The sequence below is a fragment of the Trachemys scripta genome, chromosome 2 (assembly GCF_013100865.1).
Source record: "Trachemys scripta elegans isolate TJP31775 chromosome 2, CAS_Tse_1.0, whole genome shotgun sequence".
NCBI lineage: Eukaryota > Metazoa > Chordata > Testudines > Emydidae > Trachemys > Trachemys scripta.
The window spans coordinates 142,244,563-142,261,677 of record NC_048299.1 but is presented as its reverse complement, the minus strand read 5'-3'; the positions used below and the strand labels follow the sequence as shown (position 1 = coordinate 142,261,677).

The window sequence follows — 17,115 nt, the reverse complement described above, 5'->3', positions numbered from 1 at the left end:
GGGGGGGGGGCAGGCGGAGGCACGTACCGATCCGTGGCGCAAGGCCTCCTGCACCTGTGGCAGGTCACGCACGGGACACCACACCTCGGCGATGAGGCACTTCTCAATGACGTTGAAGCTGCACTGGTTGAGGATGAGGTAGATGGCCTTCATCTTCTGCACCTTCACGCGCCAGGCCGGCAGCGTCAGCACCACCTTCTGCAGCACCTGGGACAGGTACTGCTCCGTCTCCCCCAGCACCTGCCGGGGGGAGGGAGGTTCACAGGGGCAGACACCAACCCCACCAATATTCCAACACAGCTGGGGCCCCCCAGCCCAATATTTCCTCTCCACCCTGGTAGGGGCCTCAACTGCTGCCCATCTCCCTTACAGCCTGGGACCCTAACGCTGGAGGTCGTTGAGCGGGGAGTGTCCTCGCCCCCTCCCCCCCGCCGCAGCTCCCCCATCTCTCTGCGGTGAGGTCGTTGACCGGGGAGTGTCCTCGGGGCCCCCCCATCTCACCGTGGTGAGGTCGTTGATCTGGGTGAGCAGCCCATTCAGCACCTCCAGCCGGTCGGCCTCCGAGTCGGCGTAGGGGTACACGTGGCAGTGGAAGCTGGGGGAGACACGCACAGGTGAGCGGGGGGCATGTTGGCGGAGAGGGGGGCTGAATTGTGTGTGGGAGAAACCGAACAGCCTGGGGGGCGGGGTGGGGGGGGAGGAGGCACAAACGACTGCCATCCATCCTGCGCCTCCTATGGGCATGAGGAGTCGGGCCAGCCGGCTGGAGGGGGCCCTGGCGCTCTGCTCCCATTCCCCCCAGGGAACAGCCACACCAGGCGGCGGGGGTAATTGCCACCCTGGACTTCTAGCTCCCCAGGACAGGAACAAGAGCGGCTTCGGTGTGGCACCTGGACCCCTCACACGACAGCAGCAGGCATATGGAGCGCCGGAGCTTGGGGCAGGAATTGCTAGGGGGGTGGACAGGCAGACAGATAGACGGCGAGGAGACGGGACGGGTAGGGGGCAGCACTCACCAGTCCGAGATTTTGCGGATTTTCTGTCCGATCTGCTCCCCCCAGTAGGAAATGAGGAAGATAACCCAGGTGATGTTCTCACCCTGCAGGAGGAGCACATTACCCATGAGCCTCAGCACAGCACAGGGGTGCCTACAAACCACCCCCACCCATGCTCCCAGGCTCCAGAGAAACCTCCCCAGCCCCACCCCACTCAGATCCACCCACGTCCCCTCCAGGCCTGCCCCCCTCACAGACACCCAGACCTGCTCCAACCCCCCTTCCCACCCCGCACTCACCGTGGCTGGGTCCTCCATGGGCTCCGCCATCTCCACAAAGTTGGCGATGAGGTACCCGCGGCAGGCGCGCCACAGCAGCCGCTCAAAGGAGGTCACCCGCCAAGGGTGGATCACGCCCGCCACAAAGCTGGGGGAGGGGAGAGAAGAGAGAGCCAAGGGGGGGGCGCTGGCATCCCAGGGCAGAACAGCCCCACAGCGCCCAAGGGCATCACAGCATCCATGGCACTACCACAGAACCCGCCATGTCCCAGGCACAGCCCCGCTCTCCCCCTAATCCCCACGTTGTCCCAGATGGGGCCTGCCCCACAGCTGCTGCTCAGCGTCCCGCGGGGGGCCTGCCTCACGGCTGCTGCCCCATCTGGAACTCATCCCACCCGCTCTGGAACCAACTCACTTGACTTTGACATCGAGTCGCGGTGCCATGGACGGGTTGAGCAGGGGCTCCTGGTCCGAGAGGGCACGGGGCCGGGCAGGGGAGCCCAGTGATGCCTGCCACACGGGAGAGAGACCGTCAGAGGAGCTGCCCAGCCCAACGGGGCTCCCTCCTTCCCCAGGCAACCGGCGCCACGGTGCCCCCCTCCTTACCTGGCAATCTCTCCGTTCTCCCCCAGGAATCCACCATTGGCCCACACACACCAGTGCCCAGCCCTGGGGGTGACCCGCTCCACCCCTCCCTGCCCCCCAACCTCTAGGACACCCCCACCCATCCCCTCTCTGCCTCCCAGATTCCCTTCCATTCTGCCCCTCTATACCTCAAAGTAGAACCCTGGAATGACCATATTCTCTACTGTCATATAATTATGATAAGTTTTGTATATAGTACGTCTTGTGAGGTATTATTTTAAAAATCTTGATCTGTTGAACATTAATCCCATTTGATTGTCTGTGCTCTCGTTGTATGCGAAGTTATGAAGCATTGCTACATGTGTTCCTGAAATAGTTGTGAGGTTGGGAGATGCCCCCAGCCAACCTTTCAATTGCAACAAAGGACCAGCCAGATGTGCTGATGACCCATTAAAGGGAATCCACTCTCCCAACAGCCATCCCAGAGACTTCTCAGAAAGAGCATGAAATGGAGACTGCTTGACCAATGGGGACTGCCTGATCCCCATGTCACAGCAAAGATCTTTCCAGCGAGCTGGAAGAAGCTGTAAGAGAGACAGTGGCATCATCACTTGGCCTCTTTCTTCCAGGTGTTGACCTGAGTTGGGAGGGGAAACGTCTGGAGGACAAAGACTTTGAACTGGGGAGGGTGATCCCAGGCTGGAAGAGTCCCAGCCTGGGCATTGAGGATCTGTAACCTGATTGTGCCATCAGTCAGGGTGAGACACTGCTTGATTCAAATCCTGTTTAGTTTGTAGAACTTAGATTGCAAATTTATTTTATTTTTATTTCTCAAGTAACCAACTTTGATCTCTGTGCCGGCTACTTATATTCACTTAAAATTGATCTTTCTGGAGTTAATAAATCTGTTTTATATTTTACCTAAAACAGTGTGTTCTGCTTGGGAGATCTCAGCTCAGGTTGCAAAGGCTAGTGTGTGTCCGCTCCGCATAGAGGGAGTGACGAACTACTTAATGAACTTGCACTGCCCAAGGGGTTCTTGACCAGTGTAAGACATTACGGTCCTGGGATGTAGGGCTGGAGCTGGGGGGATTGGGGTGGGAGATCATGAGTGGCTGGGAGATTCATTCATAAATTAAATAAATAAATTAATGGAGATATCCTATCTCCTAGAACTGGAAGGGACCTTGAAAGGTCATCAAGTCCAGCCCCCTGCCTTCACTAGCAGGACCAAGTACTGATTTTTGCCTCAGATCCCTAAGTGGTACCCTCAAGGATTGAACTCACAACCCTGGGTTTACCAGGACAATGCTCAAACCACTGAGCTATCCCACCCCCCAACCCCTATTCATGTAACTCAGCTGGGCATGTCTCTGTCTGTGGATGGCTGTGTAAGTGCAGTGTCTGTGCAAGGTTTGTAGCACCACAGTGTGAGAGGCAACCCAGGTTGGTGGAACAGGGCTCAGCGGCCTCCCCAGTCCAGGTTACGCCCCAGGGACCCCATCACACCCTCCCAGCCCCCCAACCCCGGGACCCCATACTCCAACGATCCCCTCCCTGTCCCCCAGGCCTCTCTGCTCTGCCCCTCCTCTGCTCCCTCCAGCCCCCTCCTCAACCCCAAGGCCACTGCTCTGGCCCCGTACAAGGACTCACCAGCTGGCCGGTGAAGCGCTGCCCCTCGCGCAGGACTTGCGCGTACTCCTGCATCTCCCGCAGGCGTCCGCCCAGCGACTCCCGGTTGCGGCTCACTTCGCGCAGCTCCTGGGCCAGCTGCTCGGACTGCTCCTGGATGTGCAGGGCATCACGGGGCAGAGGGGCCGGGGGGCTTTCAGGGCAGGGCCCCAGTGCCAGCCCTGCCTTCCGCAGCTCCTGGTGCAGAAACGCTGCGCAGCAGGGACACAGCGCCCATCAACACTGCCCGTGCATAGCCTGCCCCCATCGGGTACCCAGCTGGAGACCCCCTCTCCCTAGTTTCTGCAGTCACAGCCTTTGGGACACCCAGAGCACGGGGTTGTATCCCTGACCATTGGGGCTAATAGCCATTGATGGGCCTATCCTCCATGAACTTATCTAGTTTTTTTTTTAATCCAGTTATATTTTTGGCCTTCACAATATCCCCCGGCAGCGAGTTCCACAGGTTGACTGTGCGTTGGGTGAAGAAATACTTCCTTTTGTTTGTTTTAAACCTTCTGCCTGTTAATTTCATTGGGTGACCCTTATGAGATGTGAAGTAGTAAATAACACTTCCTTATTTACTTTCTCCACACAATTCATGATGTTATAGACCTCTGTCATATCCCCCCTTACTTGTCTCTTTTCCAAGATGAAAAGTCCCAATTTTATTAATCTCTCCACATACGGAAGCTGTTCCATACCCCTAATCATTTTTGTTGCCCTTTTCTGTACCTTTTCCAATTCCAATATATCTTTTTTGAGATGGGGCGACCACATCTGCACGCAGTATTCAAGATGTGGGCATACCATGGATTTATATAGAGGCAAATATAATCTTTTCTGTCTTATTATCTATCCCTTTCTTAATGATTCCCAACATTCTGTTCACTTTTCTGACTGCCGCTGCACATGGAGTGGATGTTTTCAGAGAACTATCCACCATGATAACAAGATCTCTTTCTTGTGTGGCAACAGCTAATTTACATCCCATAATTGTATATGTATAGTTGGGATTATGTTTTCCACTGTGTATTACTTTGCATTTATCAACAGTGAATTTCAGCTGCCATTTTGTTGCCCAGTCACCCAGTTTTGTGAGATCCCTTTGTAACTCTTCACAGTCTGCTTTGGACTTAACTAACTTAACCCCACAGCACTGGGCCTCTGCCACCCCAGACCCCCTCCATCCCACCACTCCAGGCTCCCATCCCCACGTGCAGCCCCTGGCACCCCAGAGAGACCTCCTCCCTGCAGGGGTTCCCACCTGCCCAAAGAGGAGACACCCTTCCCTCCCCACACAGACTCTCCACCACCCCAGAGCCTCCCCTCCCTTCCCTTCACCCCACGGTGTCCCCAATGTCCTAGACATTCCCCCAAGTCTCCCTGTCCCCCAGAAGGAGTCCCTTCCCCCGGGGTGGCTTGGCACTCACTGAAGGTTTTCTCCATGTCCTCACAACGCCGCACCTCACCCACGAAGCGCCGCTGGAAGGCGTTGACATTGGGGTTGAGCTGGGGAAGCCGAGACAGCACATCAGAGCCCAGCTGCAGCCCACCCTGCGCGGGGCCCCGACTCCGGGCAGCTAGGGTGGGACCAGCCACCCCAACAGCCCCAGCCCTTCGGTCAGGGAGCTCAACTCCTGCCCCTATTGGGATCAGCCACCCAGTCAGGGACCCCGACTCCTCCTGCCCACCCCGCTAGGGACCAGCCACCCCAACAGCCCCAACCCCTCAGTCAGGGACCCCGATTCCTGCCCCTATTGGGACCAGCCACCCGGACACCTCCCCAGTCAGGGACCCCGACTTCCCCTACCCCCCCCAACAGCGCCCCAGTGATGAACCCTAACTCCCACTGCCCCCCATTGGCACCAGACACCCTGGCTTCCCCATGCCCCCTTCCTCCCCTGCTCCGGTACCCCGACTCTTCCCCTATAGCAGATGAGACGTCCCAAGCACCCCCCCACGGCCACTTCCCCCCACCCCAGCCAGTGACCCCACTCCTCTGCTCCCCACAGGGGGGCACCACGTCCTGGCCTGCACATACGTCTCTGAACTCCACGAGCCCCCTCTCGCCCAGCTCGCTGACGCAGGCGTAGGCCGAGGCCGACTGCAGGAAGAGCTGGGCCAGGCAGACCTCCTCGCTGCGGAACATGGAGCCCATGGCGCTGCCGGGGGAAGGGGAGAGTCAGTCACCTGGCGGCGAGGGCAAGGGGCACAGAGACCCAGCCCCCCCCCCCCGCTCCCCTCGGCTCAAGACCCCTGCACCCATGGGGAGGGGGACTGGTGCGAGGGGCACCAGAAGCCACGCTGTAGCAGGGAAGCACGGACTCCTCGCCTGGCAGGGAGGAGAGGAAGCGGTCTGTGCCGGGGGCAGGAGCTGGAGCCGGCAGAGACAGGTGGCACGGCCACGGCACTCCCAGCAGCTCTGGAAAAGGAGTGGGCACGGCCGGGAGCCCCCGCTCCAGCTGGGGGGAGGCAAATGTGGCTCAGACTCCAGCTCCCCGACAACCCGGCCCGGCACCCAGACAGTCACACCGAGCTCCAGCCATCTATCCAGCCGGCACCTCGGCAGCCCTACCAGCCCGCCGCTCACCTCAGGGACGGCCTTGCAGCTGCGGGGGGCCACGCGGCGTAAGGGACCCAGGCAGGGAACAAGGATCCGCAGCTCTGCCCACGAGACACCCAGCAGCAGCTCGGCTGAGTCACCCTGGACTTTTTTAACCTCGGAGGTTGCAAAATAGTTTCCAGGAGCACCATCCCCCTCCGCCCCAGACCAGCTCAGCCGCGCCTGAGTCAGGGCTGGCCGTGCCGCTCACCTTTGGGGCTGACCTAGCCAGACGCCCATGGCCCAACGAGGGGTGGGGAAGGGCACATGATGCCCTTGCCGCCAGGCAAGCGATTTCGGGAGCAGAGGATCAAATGGGAGCCCTAAGAGATCCGGAGCACCCTCCACGCCCCTTTGCAACTGGAGGGCAGCCGGGGCCCTGCAGCAGCTCTTAGGGCAGGGGGAGGAGGGGATCCAGACCTCAGGCTGGCCCCAGCTCACTGCAATAGGGCCATGCCAACACTCCAGCTGAAAGCAGGGAAACACAAGCGGCCTCGGGGAGGGAGTCCCAGTCCCTGCACAGGGTCCTGGCCGCACCGGGGTCAAGCAGCCACCCTGGCGCTGAACCACCCCCAGCCCACCTTGAGGCATCACCCGTTACTGACTGCTGCAAACAGGACTCCAGTGGGATCCCCAGTCCAGGGGACATGGCTGCGCTGGGGCAGAAAGGCCCGTGTTTCTGAAGCTGCCACCAGTCTTGGGGGCCCAGCCGGAGGCGTTCAGGCTGGCTCTCCCTGCCGGGTCCCCCACGCAGGACTCGGCCCCTGGGCTAGCCCGCGCCACTCCCACGCAGGGAGGCCCTCTCCTCTCTCCTTCTGCCTCCATGGGGCACCAGCACTGCAGCCAGCCCAGCGGCAGCCAGTTCCCCCAGCCTCACAGACAGGTAGGCAGCGCCACCGACTGTTCCCTCCAAGCTGGCTCCTTCCATCACCTCCCAATGACACTGGCCCAAGGCTGACAAGAGGACCAGTACCCCATGGAGCAGCCCACGCTCCCAGCATGCACTGCTAGCCCAGGGGTAACACTGTACATGGGAGATGTTAGCGTGTCCAAGCCAACGTCCATCCCTTCTGGAACCGGGCACAGCTGGATTCGGGGACCCACAGAACCTGGCACTAGCCCCAAGGATACAATTAGAGCGGCCCATAAATGGAGCTCTGTGGGGGGCCTGTCTACACTGCCGCTGGAGATGTAATTCATGAGCAGCTGTACACACTAGTGCAGGAACCTCTACCCGAGCGAGGAATCTCCCCTCCATCTGCAGGGTAGGTGACAAAGTGGGAATTCTCTGTAATATTTTGAATGAAGCCCATGCGTGCCTCAGTTTCCCCCCTATTTCATATTGTTACCCGGGGGCGGGGGAAGGACTGTTTGCTCTCAGGACAGGCTAAAAGACCTGGTCTATGCTACAAAGTTAGGTTGAAGTAGGCCGCCTTGCATCGACCTAGCTGTGCATGTGTCCAGCCTTCGTTCCAGCATGGCTGGGCTCTGGCTGACCAGAACGGTTGATGCTTTAACCTTCATTTTTTTCTGCTGACCTAAGGCCACCCCATGCTGCGTAACAGGTGACTAATAAACCTGCCTGGTTTGCCAACCCTGCGTGTGTCACTGCAAACACTGGCAGAGGTGCATTAGTCCCTGAAGAGTGGCCTAGTCTCTCCCAGGCGTCCAGTTCAGCTGGACTCGCCAGGCAAAGCTCATGGTGTGAAACACGAGTGCTGGAGCCCCAGAGGTTCGCCGGAAGGAGGCAGTGAGGCCTACCCCAGGCAGTAAGATTGAGACCCCTTGGGGGCTGGACAAACTGAAGGGTTCCTCCTAGAGACTGTTCCAAAACTGGGGGCGTAGCACCGATGCTGTCGATCCGTTCCCTGCGACTCCCGTGGCATGGTCAGAGCACACGGGAGCCAGCTATCCTGGGCACAAGCCTCGTATCGCCCCATTTCAACCGCTCCCGCAGGCCAGCCCCTGTCTGGAACATGCCCTGCCCCACTGACTGCACAGGGAAGCAGTACCCCAACCATACCCTGCGTAGCACTACACTCACTGTAACCGGGCAGTATGGAGCAAGGACACAGACCCACCTAGCAAGGGAGCAGGGGCGGAAGGCCGCCCCAGTGGGTAGCATGCTCACCCGGACCATGGGTTCCAGTCCCTGCTCTGACACAGGAAACTGACAGCAATAGCTATTGGGAATGGCTCCCCGCAGTCGCTCTGCTTTGGAAACGCAACGATGACCCAGAATCGAGTGACGTTTGCTCCAGAACAGAGTGCCCTGGGGGTGGGGGCCACTATTCTGCAATAGCGCCAGCCATCAGCATCCCCATGTAGACAAGCCCATAGTCACCGAGCCTCAGCGCCCCTCTATCACCGGGGTCACAGCCCTGCCCTGCCGCAGTGGGGCAGGCGCACACAGATGAACGTACTAACCCCCGTGGGGTGCGCGGACGCGACAGGGACGGGGCGGAGGCAGGCCCCATGGTGCTGCCGCCCTGTGCCGCGCTCAGGTCCAGAGCGGAACACGCGCCCCACCGCAAAGACTTGACTTGGGTTCTCGTTGTGTTGTTCCCAGTGCCCCCAGGCTCAAGGGGCCCCAGCCGCCCCCGGAGGAGAGGGGGCATCACAGCTCTGATTACAGTGGGTTACAGTGTGGTTCAGTGGCTCTCAGCCCCCCCACTATACAAATTGTTCCAGAGTCTCTGACCCAGGGCAGCTCAGGTGGAGGCCCAGGGTGGGGGCCTGACTCCCAGCCCCTCAGTTTTAGAGATGGGGGGAGGGCGATCTCCCCCCCGAGCCAAGCTCCGTTACCCCAATGCCCAGCCCGCCCCACGGGCACGGGGGGACCCCCTGCCTGGGATGTGCAGGAGCCCAGATGTGCCCCAGCCCCACAGCTTCGGGAAGGGGGGGCAGTGGGTCACTCCGCTCCAGGGGGGCTCAGAGGAGGGACCAGCGACCCCCCCGAGCCCGGACGAGCCGGAAGTGGCGGCAGCAGCACGTGGAGCCAGGCCCTGCCAGGCTGCTCATCACACCCTCCGCCCGCGGGGTGGGACCCGGCCCCCGGCCCCGAACCCGCCCGGGTCCCGCCGCCGCCGGCAGAGGGGCAGGGCTGGGGGCGCCCCGGCCGCGGCTCCTACCTGCGCTGGGCTCCGGCTGCTGGTCCCGGCTGGGTTGTGGGGAGACGGGAGTCCGGGACTTCCTCTTCCCCTGGGCGGGCTGCTCCCGGGCCGGGTCAGACCCACCCCCGGGAACTCCCCCACTGCCAGCTGCAGCGAGCTCCACACCCCTCCCTCGCTTCCTGCCCCATCGCGCCCCAGCTAAGCGGGGGGGCACTGTGCGGGGAGCTGCCCCCCCCCCCCGCACCTGGACCTCCTCCATCCGGACCCCCCCGCCTAGCTCCACCCCCCAGAACCTCACCCCCCTCCACCTGGCCCTCCCCCCATCCATCCAGACCAGCCTCCGCGCCTAGCCCCACTCCCCGCCATCCGGACCCCCCCTCCGACCCTCACCCCCCCGGACCTCCCCCCCATCCATCCAGACCAGCCTCCGTACCTAGCCCCACCCCCCCTCCATCCAGACCCCCCCCTCCGACCCTCACCCCTCCTGCACCTGGACCTCTTCCCCCGCATCTGGACACACACGCACACACCCCCCGCCGAGCCTCCATCCCACATCCCACACACAATGAGCGTCAACCCTCCCGCACCCAGATGCTCCCACAGGACCCCCACCCAGACCTTGCCACCCAAGGCCCATCCCCCTGCATCTGGACCCCCTCGCACCCAGATCATCCACTGAGCCCCGTGCACCTGGGCCACCCCGCTGAACCCCATCCCACTGAGCCCCAACCAGCTGCACCTGGACCACCCCACCGAGCCCTTGCCCCCCGCACTCAGACCCCCACTCCCTCAGTGCCTGCACCCACCCAATGAGCCCCCTGCACCAAGATGCCCCATTCCAAGCCCCATCCCCCACACACGTGGAACGCCTGCTGAGCCCCAGACACTTTCACCTGGACACACACACACTCATCCGTCCCATTCTGCCTGCAAACCAGATCCCCCACTGATCTGCCCGCACCCAGATTGTCCCACACAGAACCTTCTCACCCCGCACTTGGATCCTGCCGGGCTGAACCTGCCTGTCCCACACCTGGATCCCTCCACATCGAACCCTCCCACACCTCTGAACCTGGACCACTCCCATGTCCCATCAGAACCACCGTGCAACTCCCCCTCCCCTGCCGCCGAATCATCCCACCCAGAAACCCCTGGCCCCACAGCAGAATCCCCACTCCCAGCACTGATCCCTTTGCACCTGATACCAGCCTTCCAGGCCAAAACATACACCCTGCACCCCATGTTGTGGAGCGGGATGGGGGGGCTCTCAAGGGGGCGCTCTCCCCTCTCAATCACTGCTGACCCCGGTGTGGCAACATACACAGCCAAGAGCACTAGCCCCCGTGCAACTGGACACCCCCACCCACACCAAGGCCCCTGCACCGGGCCCCTGAGCCATGGCACCAGTTACATGCGGGGCAGCGCCGGTGCAGACAGAGAGCCCAGATGTAATAGCAGGGCACCAGGCCCTGTTGCGGTGTCAGCTTGGATTCACACTCCCAGCTCTCTCTCACCCCCGCTAAGCAGGTTCCAGGCCCCGGGCACTAGTGCCAGGATGCCCAGTCCCAGCAGGGTCCGTGCCCTGAGGTTCGTGTGACCACCCCCACCGCCCCGCATGAGGAGATTCCTGCCCCAGGAATGTTGGTGTCTCTGCTGCCTCTGACTCCAGCTGGATCCATGTGATGGTGTTTCCATGTATGGAAATAGCTGCTTCAACATGACCGCTGACGGCTGATTTCCCCAAGGCACTTAGTCAGTATCCCCAGCGGCAGACGCCAGATCCCATGATCCTAGCCGAAGGGCCTGCATCGCGGCTTCCATGCCCTGCCTGACTCAGTCCCTCTCTTCCCTGCCTCATCTGCTTGCTCCACTGGGTATTTCCGGGGCTTTTTCTATCTGCAGGGTGGCCCCAGCTGACCTTCCCCTCAAGAAATGTGCCACTACCCATCTCCTGTGTCCCCAGCCTGTCTGTGAGGCCCTGGCATCCATCCCCTTGCCCCATTTCTCCTGGCAGGCCAGAGAAAACACCCCACCCTGAGCCATCGCGCCAGTCACATGCAGGGCAGTGCCCATGCAGACGGAGATCCCAGCACCCGGCCCTGTTGAGGTGGCTTCCTGGACATCTCTACCCACTGCTCAGCTTGGCCAGAAGCCCCTTCTCTCTTGGTGCAAATAGCACTGCCACAGCCCTAGGCCCCACCCTGTGTTGTAAGCACAGGACCCGCCATGCCCTGCTACTGCAGCCCCATCCCCTAATTCTGTGCCGGGGGGCCCTAGAGGAGCTGGGGTCCCTCGGGGAGAGGGCCTTGGGCAGGCACAGTGATTGGCCGGACAGCACCCAGAGAGGGGAAACGCTTGAGCTTTACAGCCCTGCCTCTGGACAGGAAACAAGCTGGATCTGAGCTCCCGCCCAAGGGGTCATTAGAGAGCATGGAGGGGCCTCCCAGCAAAGGAGAGGAGCTGGGAGAGGAGGAGCTTGGTGGGGATGTTGGGCTCATGGGATCTGGACTCTGCTGGGGAATTGGGGAGGGGGGAGAAGGGGGGAGCTGGCTTTTCAGACTGTTCTCGAGGGCAGATAGAGCCTCACATGGCACCAAGCTCCCGCCCCCCCTTTCCATAGCACAAACCGCAGCTGCTGAAACCCCACCACACACACCTGCTCCACCACATTCCTGGGCAGGGATCGAAGCTGGGACTCCAGGGTCTAACCACAGTAGCCTTTACTGCCTGGGCTTGGAGACCCCTGGAGCAGGCTCAACAGCCTCTCCCGTGGGGGCCAAGCCATGGTCGGGGGACAGAGCTCCCCACAGGGCCTGCTACACTCCCAGGAGGATGGCAGGACCCCCCGCAGTGAGGGAAAGCACCAGTGAAGCCGTGCTTGGAAAAGGTTGCTGTATTAATGCACGCTCCCTGCTGGCAGTCGGAGCAGCTGCCTGGAGTACAGGGAATGCTGCCCCACAGGGATAGGGGCCAGCAGGAGGTTCAGAGCCAACTCAAGGAGGCTACAGCATCTGCGCTGCTCCAGTACCCCCTTCCCCTCCAGCCAATTTAGGCCTACCAGGACACTGCATTTGAGACAAGAGTCCCAGCACCTCTGCACGATGAGGGTACTGGGGCAGCTGCAGGGTTTGGTCGTGGCCCAGGTGTGCCGCTCTGTACCTCGGGGGAACGCCCGACACCCCCATGTTCATCTTTATAAAATGATTGAGTGGCAGCCAGTGCAAAGTGTGTCATGTTGGGTGTCTCTGGAAGGCTCATGGTGCACTGAGCATGGTTGTTACAGTGATGTTATAGTAACGTTAACGGTTGTAATTTCATGTATATAGTTATGAGGCTAAAAATGTGTCCTCATGGCTTAAAGCAAGCCCAGGCAAAAACTCTCCAAGAACAGAGGGGCAGTTCACACCTCATCAGGGCATGGATGGGACAAACCCAGCCCAGCCTCACAGGAACAAAGAACACTGGCTTAGGCCTGATCTACACTACGAGTTTAGGTCGACTTTAGCAGCGTTAAATCGAATTAAGCCTGGACACGTCCACATGACGAAGCCCTTTTTTTCGACTTAAAGGGCCCTTTAAACCGGTTTCTTTACTCCACCTCCGACGAGGGGATTAGCGCTAAAATCGGCCTTTGCGGGTCGGATTTGGGGTAGTGTGGACGGAATTCGACGTTATTGGCCTCCGGGAGCTATCCCACAGTGACCGCTCTGGACAGCGCTCTCAACTCAGATGCACTGACCAGGTAGACAGGAAAAGCCCCGCGAACTTTTGAATTTCATTTCCTGTTTGCCCAGCATGGAGCGCACAGGTGACCACGCAGAGCTCATCAGCACAGGTAACCATGATGGAGTCCCAGGATCGCAAAAGAGCTCCAGCATGGACAGAACGGGAGGTACGGGATCTGCTCGCCATATGGGGAGATGAATCAGTGCTAGCTGAACTCCGTAGCAGTAAACGAAATGGCAAAATATTAGAAAAAGTCTCCAAGGCCATGAAGGACAGAGGCCATAACAGGGACGCACAGCAGTGCCGCGTGAAAATTAAGGAGCTAAGGCAAGCCTACCACAGAGCCAGAGAGGCAAACGGAAGGTCTGGGGCAGAGCCGCAAACATGCCGCTTCTACGAGGAGCTGCATGCGATGCTAGGGGGTGCAGCCACCACTACCCCAACCGTGTGCTTTGACTCCATCAATGGAGAATCACGCAACAGGGAAGCGGGTTCGGGGTACGCAGAAGATGATGATGATGAAGACAATGAAGATAGCTCACAGCAAGGAAGCGGAGAAACTGGTTTCCCCAACAGCCAGGATATGTTTAGCACCCTGGACCTGGAACCAGTAACCCCCGAACTCACCCAAGGCATGCTCCCAGACCCTGAGGGCACACAAGGGACCTCTGGTGAGTGTACCTTTGTAAATATTACACATGGTTTAAAAGCAAGCGTGTTTAATGATTAATTTGCCCTGGCAATCGCGGCCAGTACAGCTACTGGAAAAGTCTGTTAACGTGTATGGGGATGGAGCGGAAATCCTCCAGGGACATCTCCAGAAAGCTCTCCTTCATGTACTCCCAAAGCCTTTGCAAAAGGTTTCTGGGGAGGGCTGCCTTATCCCGTCCGCCATGGTAGGACACTTTACCATGCCAGGCCAGTAGCACGTAGTCTGGAATCATTGCATAACAAAGCATGGCAGTGTATGGTCCCGGTGTTTGCTGGCATGCAGACAACATCCATTCCTTATCTCTCTTTGTTATCCTCAGGAGAGTGATATCATTCACGGTCACCTGGTTGAAATGGGGTGATTTTATTAAGGGGACATTCAGAGGTGCCCGTTCCTGCTCGGCTGAACAGAAATGTTCCCCGCTGTTAGCCACGCAGTAGGGGGGAGGGGTGAAGTGATCATCCCAGAGAATTGTGTGTGTCTGGGGGGGGGTAGTTGGGTTTGTGCTGCATGTTAATCCGGAAACTGCAGCCCCTCCTTTTACATTGCAAACCCATTTTAAATGGCCAACCCAATGGGTCCTTGATATGGGAAATGAGGGCGCTGCTGTTTGAAACCATTCCCACATGTTATGAAGATTAAAAAAGCCAAAAGACTGTGGCTTACCATAACAACAAGGAGTCTGGTGGCACCTTAAAGACTAACAGATTTATTTGGGCATAAGCTTTCGTGGGTAAAAACCTCACTTCTTCAGATGCAAAGAGTAAAAGTTACAGATGCAGGCATTATATACTGACACATGGAGAACAGGGAATTACTTCCCAAGTGGAGAACCAGTGTTAACAGGGCCAATTCAATCAGGGTGGATGTAGTCCACTCCCAATAATAGATGAGGAGGTGTCAATTCCAGGAGAGGAAAAGCTGCTTCTGTAATGAGCCAGCCACTCCCAGTCCCTCTTCAAGCCCAGATTAATGGTGTTAAATTTGCAAATGAATTTTAGTTCTGCTGTTTCTCTTTGAAGTCTGTTTCTGAAGTTTTTTTGTTCAATGATAAGTGACTTTTAAATCTATAATAGAATGACCAGGGAGACTGAAGCGTTCACTTACTGGCTTTTGTATGTTACCGTTCCTGATGTCCGATTTGTGTCCATTTATTCTTTTGCGGAGGGACTGTCCGGTTTGGCCAATGTACATGGCAGAGGGGCATTGCTGGCACATGATGGCATATATAACATTAGTGGATGTGCAGGTGAATGAGCCCTTGATGGTGTGGCTGATGTGGTTGGGTCCTCTGATGGTGTCACCAGAGTAGATATGGGGACAGAGTAGGCAACGAGGTTTGCTACAGGGATTGGTTCCTGGGTTGGTGTTTCTGTGGTGTGGAGTTGCTGGTGAGTATTTGCTTCAGGTTGGGGGGTTGTCTGTAAGCGAGGACTGGCCTGCCTCCCAAGGTCTGTGAGAGTGAGGGATCATTTTCCAGGATAGGTTGTAGATCGTGGATAATGTGCTGGAGACGTTTTAGCTGGGGGCTGTATGTGATGACCAGTGGTGTTCTGTTATTGTCCTTGCTGGGCCTGTCCTGTAGTAGGCGATTTCTGGGTACCTGTCTTGCTCTGTCAATCTGTTTCCTCACTTCCCCAGGTGGGTATTGTAGTTTTACGAATGTTTGATAAAGCTCTTGTAGGTGTTTGTCTGTCTGAGGGGTTGGAGCAAATTCGGTTGTATCTTAGGGCTTGGCTGTAGACAATGGATCGTGTGATGTGACTTGGATGGAAGCTGGAGGCATGTAGGTACGTATAGCGGTCAGTAGGTTTCCGGTATAGGGTGGTGCTTATGTGACCATCACTTATTTGCACTGTAGTGTCCAGGAAGTGGATCTCTTGTGTGGACTGGTCCAGGCTGAGGTTGATGGTGGGGTGGAAATTGTTAAAGTCCAGGTGGAATTCTTCAAGGGCCTCCTTTCCGTGGGTTCATATGATGAAGATGTCATCAATGTAGCGCAAGTAGAGGAGGGGCACTAGGGGACGAGAGCTGAGGAAGCGTTGTTCTAAGTCAGCCATAAAAATGTTGGCATACTGTGGAGCCATGCGGGTTCCCATAGCAGTGCCACTGACTTGAAGGTATAAGTTGTCCCCAAATCTGAAGTCGCTGTGGGTGTGGCTTACCATGGCTGCCTGCAAGCCGAATTCTGTTGCCTGGCAATGCTTGAGTGATCTCTCACACCAAACCAGCAGGCCCTCAATATAAGAGGAAAAATGCGACCTTGTAACGAAAGCACGTGCTGTGTAATGTGAACAGCAAAATTTAACGTGAAAGAGTGTACCCATTGTTCTCTAAAATGTGTCCTTTTTAACCACCTCTCCCTTCTCCTCCACCAGCTGCAAATGTTTCTCCTTCGCAGAGGTTAGTGAAGATTAGAAGGAGAAAACGGCGGACTCGGGATGATATGTTCTCGGAGCTCCAGATGTCCTCCCATGCTAACAGAGCACAGCAGAATGCTTGGAGGCAGTCAATGTCAGCGTGCAAAAAACACAATATGAACGAGAGAAGAGGTGGTGGGCTGAAGAGAGCAAGTGGCGGGCTGAAGAGGATAGGTGGCATCAGCTTGCTGACAGAAGGCAAGATTCGATGCTCCGGCTGCTGGAGCATCAAACTGAAATGCTCCAGCGTATGGTTGAGCTGCAGGAAAGGCAACAGGAGCAGAGACCGCCGCTACAGCCCCTGTGTAACCAACAGCCCTCCTCCCCAAGTTCCATAGCCTCCTCACCCAGACGCCCAAGAACACGGTGGGGGGGGCCTCTGGCCACCCAGCCACTCCACCCCAGATGATTGCCCAAGCATCAGAAGGCTGGCCTTCAATAAGAGTTAAAGTTTTAAACTGCAGTGTGCCCTTGTCCTTCCCTCCTCCCCCACCCCACCCGGCGCTTCCTTCCTCCTCCACCCCTCCCGGGCTACCTTGGCAGTTATCCCCCTAGTTGTGTGATGAATTAATAAAGAATGCATGAATGTGAAGTAACAATGACTTTATTGCCTCTGCAAGCGGTGCTCGAAGGGGGGAGAGGAGGGTGGTTAGCTTACAGGGAAGTAGAGTGAACCGGGGTGGGTGGGTGGGAGGGTTCATCAAGGAGAAACAAATAGAAGTTTCACACCATAGCCTGGCCAGTCACAAAACTCGTTTTCAAAGCTTCTCTGATGCGCACCGCGCCCTGCTGTGCTCCTCTAACCGCCCTGGTGTCTGGCTGCGCGTAATCAGCGGCCAGGCGATATGCCTCAACCTCCCACCCCACCATAAATGTCTTCCCCTTACTCTCACAGATATTGTGGAGCGCACAGCAAGCAGCAATAACAATTGGAATATTGGCTTCGCTGAGGTCTATCCGAGTCAGTAAACTGCACCAGCGCGCTTTTAAACGTCCAAATGCACATTCCA

General features: G+C 58.0%; 1 protein-coding gene across 2 annotated transcripts in view; it reads right to left on the bottom strand.

Annotated features, from left to right (window-relative positions):
• The window catches only part of TCIRG1 (T cell immune regulator 1, ATPase H+ transporting V0 subunit a3), a 15,493-nt gene extending 6,087 nt beyond the window's left edge, over positions 1 to 9,406 (bottom strand). The window contains exons 1-9 of one of the 2 annotated variants that reach the window (XM_034761666.1): positions 9,266 to 9,406; positions 5,574 to 5,694; positions 4,963 to 5,041; positions 3,512 to 3,741; positions 1,689 to 1,783; positions 1,295 to 1,421; positions 1,017 to 1,099; positions 502 to 595; positions 28 to 240 (exon numbers count right to left, since the gene is read on the bottom strand). In XM_034761666.1, coding sequence (XP_034617557.1) covers positions 28 to 240; positions 502 to 595; positions 1,017 to 1,099; positions 1,295 to 1,421; positions 1,689 to 1,783; positions 3,512 to 3,741; positions 4,963 to 5,041; positions 5,574 to 5,690 — 1,038 coding nt within the window. In that variant the 5' untranslated portion in view covers positions 5,691 to 5,694; positions 9,266 to 9,406. Of the gene's footprint in view, positions 1 to 27; positions 241 to 501; positions 596 to 1,016; positions 1,100 to 1,294; positions 1,422 to 1,688; positions 1,784 to 3,511; positions 3,742 to 4,962; positions 5,042 to 5,573; positions 5,695 to 6,122; positions 6,253 to 9,265 lie in introns of those variants that run through there. The other variant, XM_034761665.1, reaches the window with a different exon arrangement.
• Between the last annotated feature and the right edge of the window lie 7,709 nt (positions 9,407 to 17,115).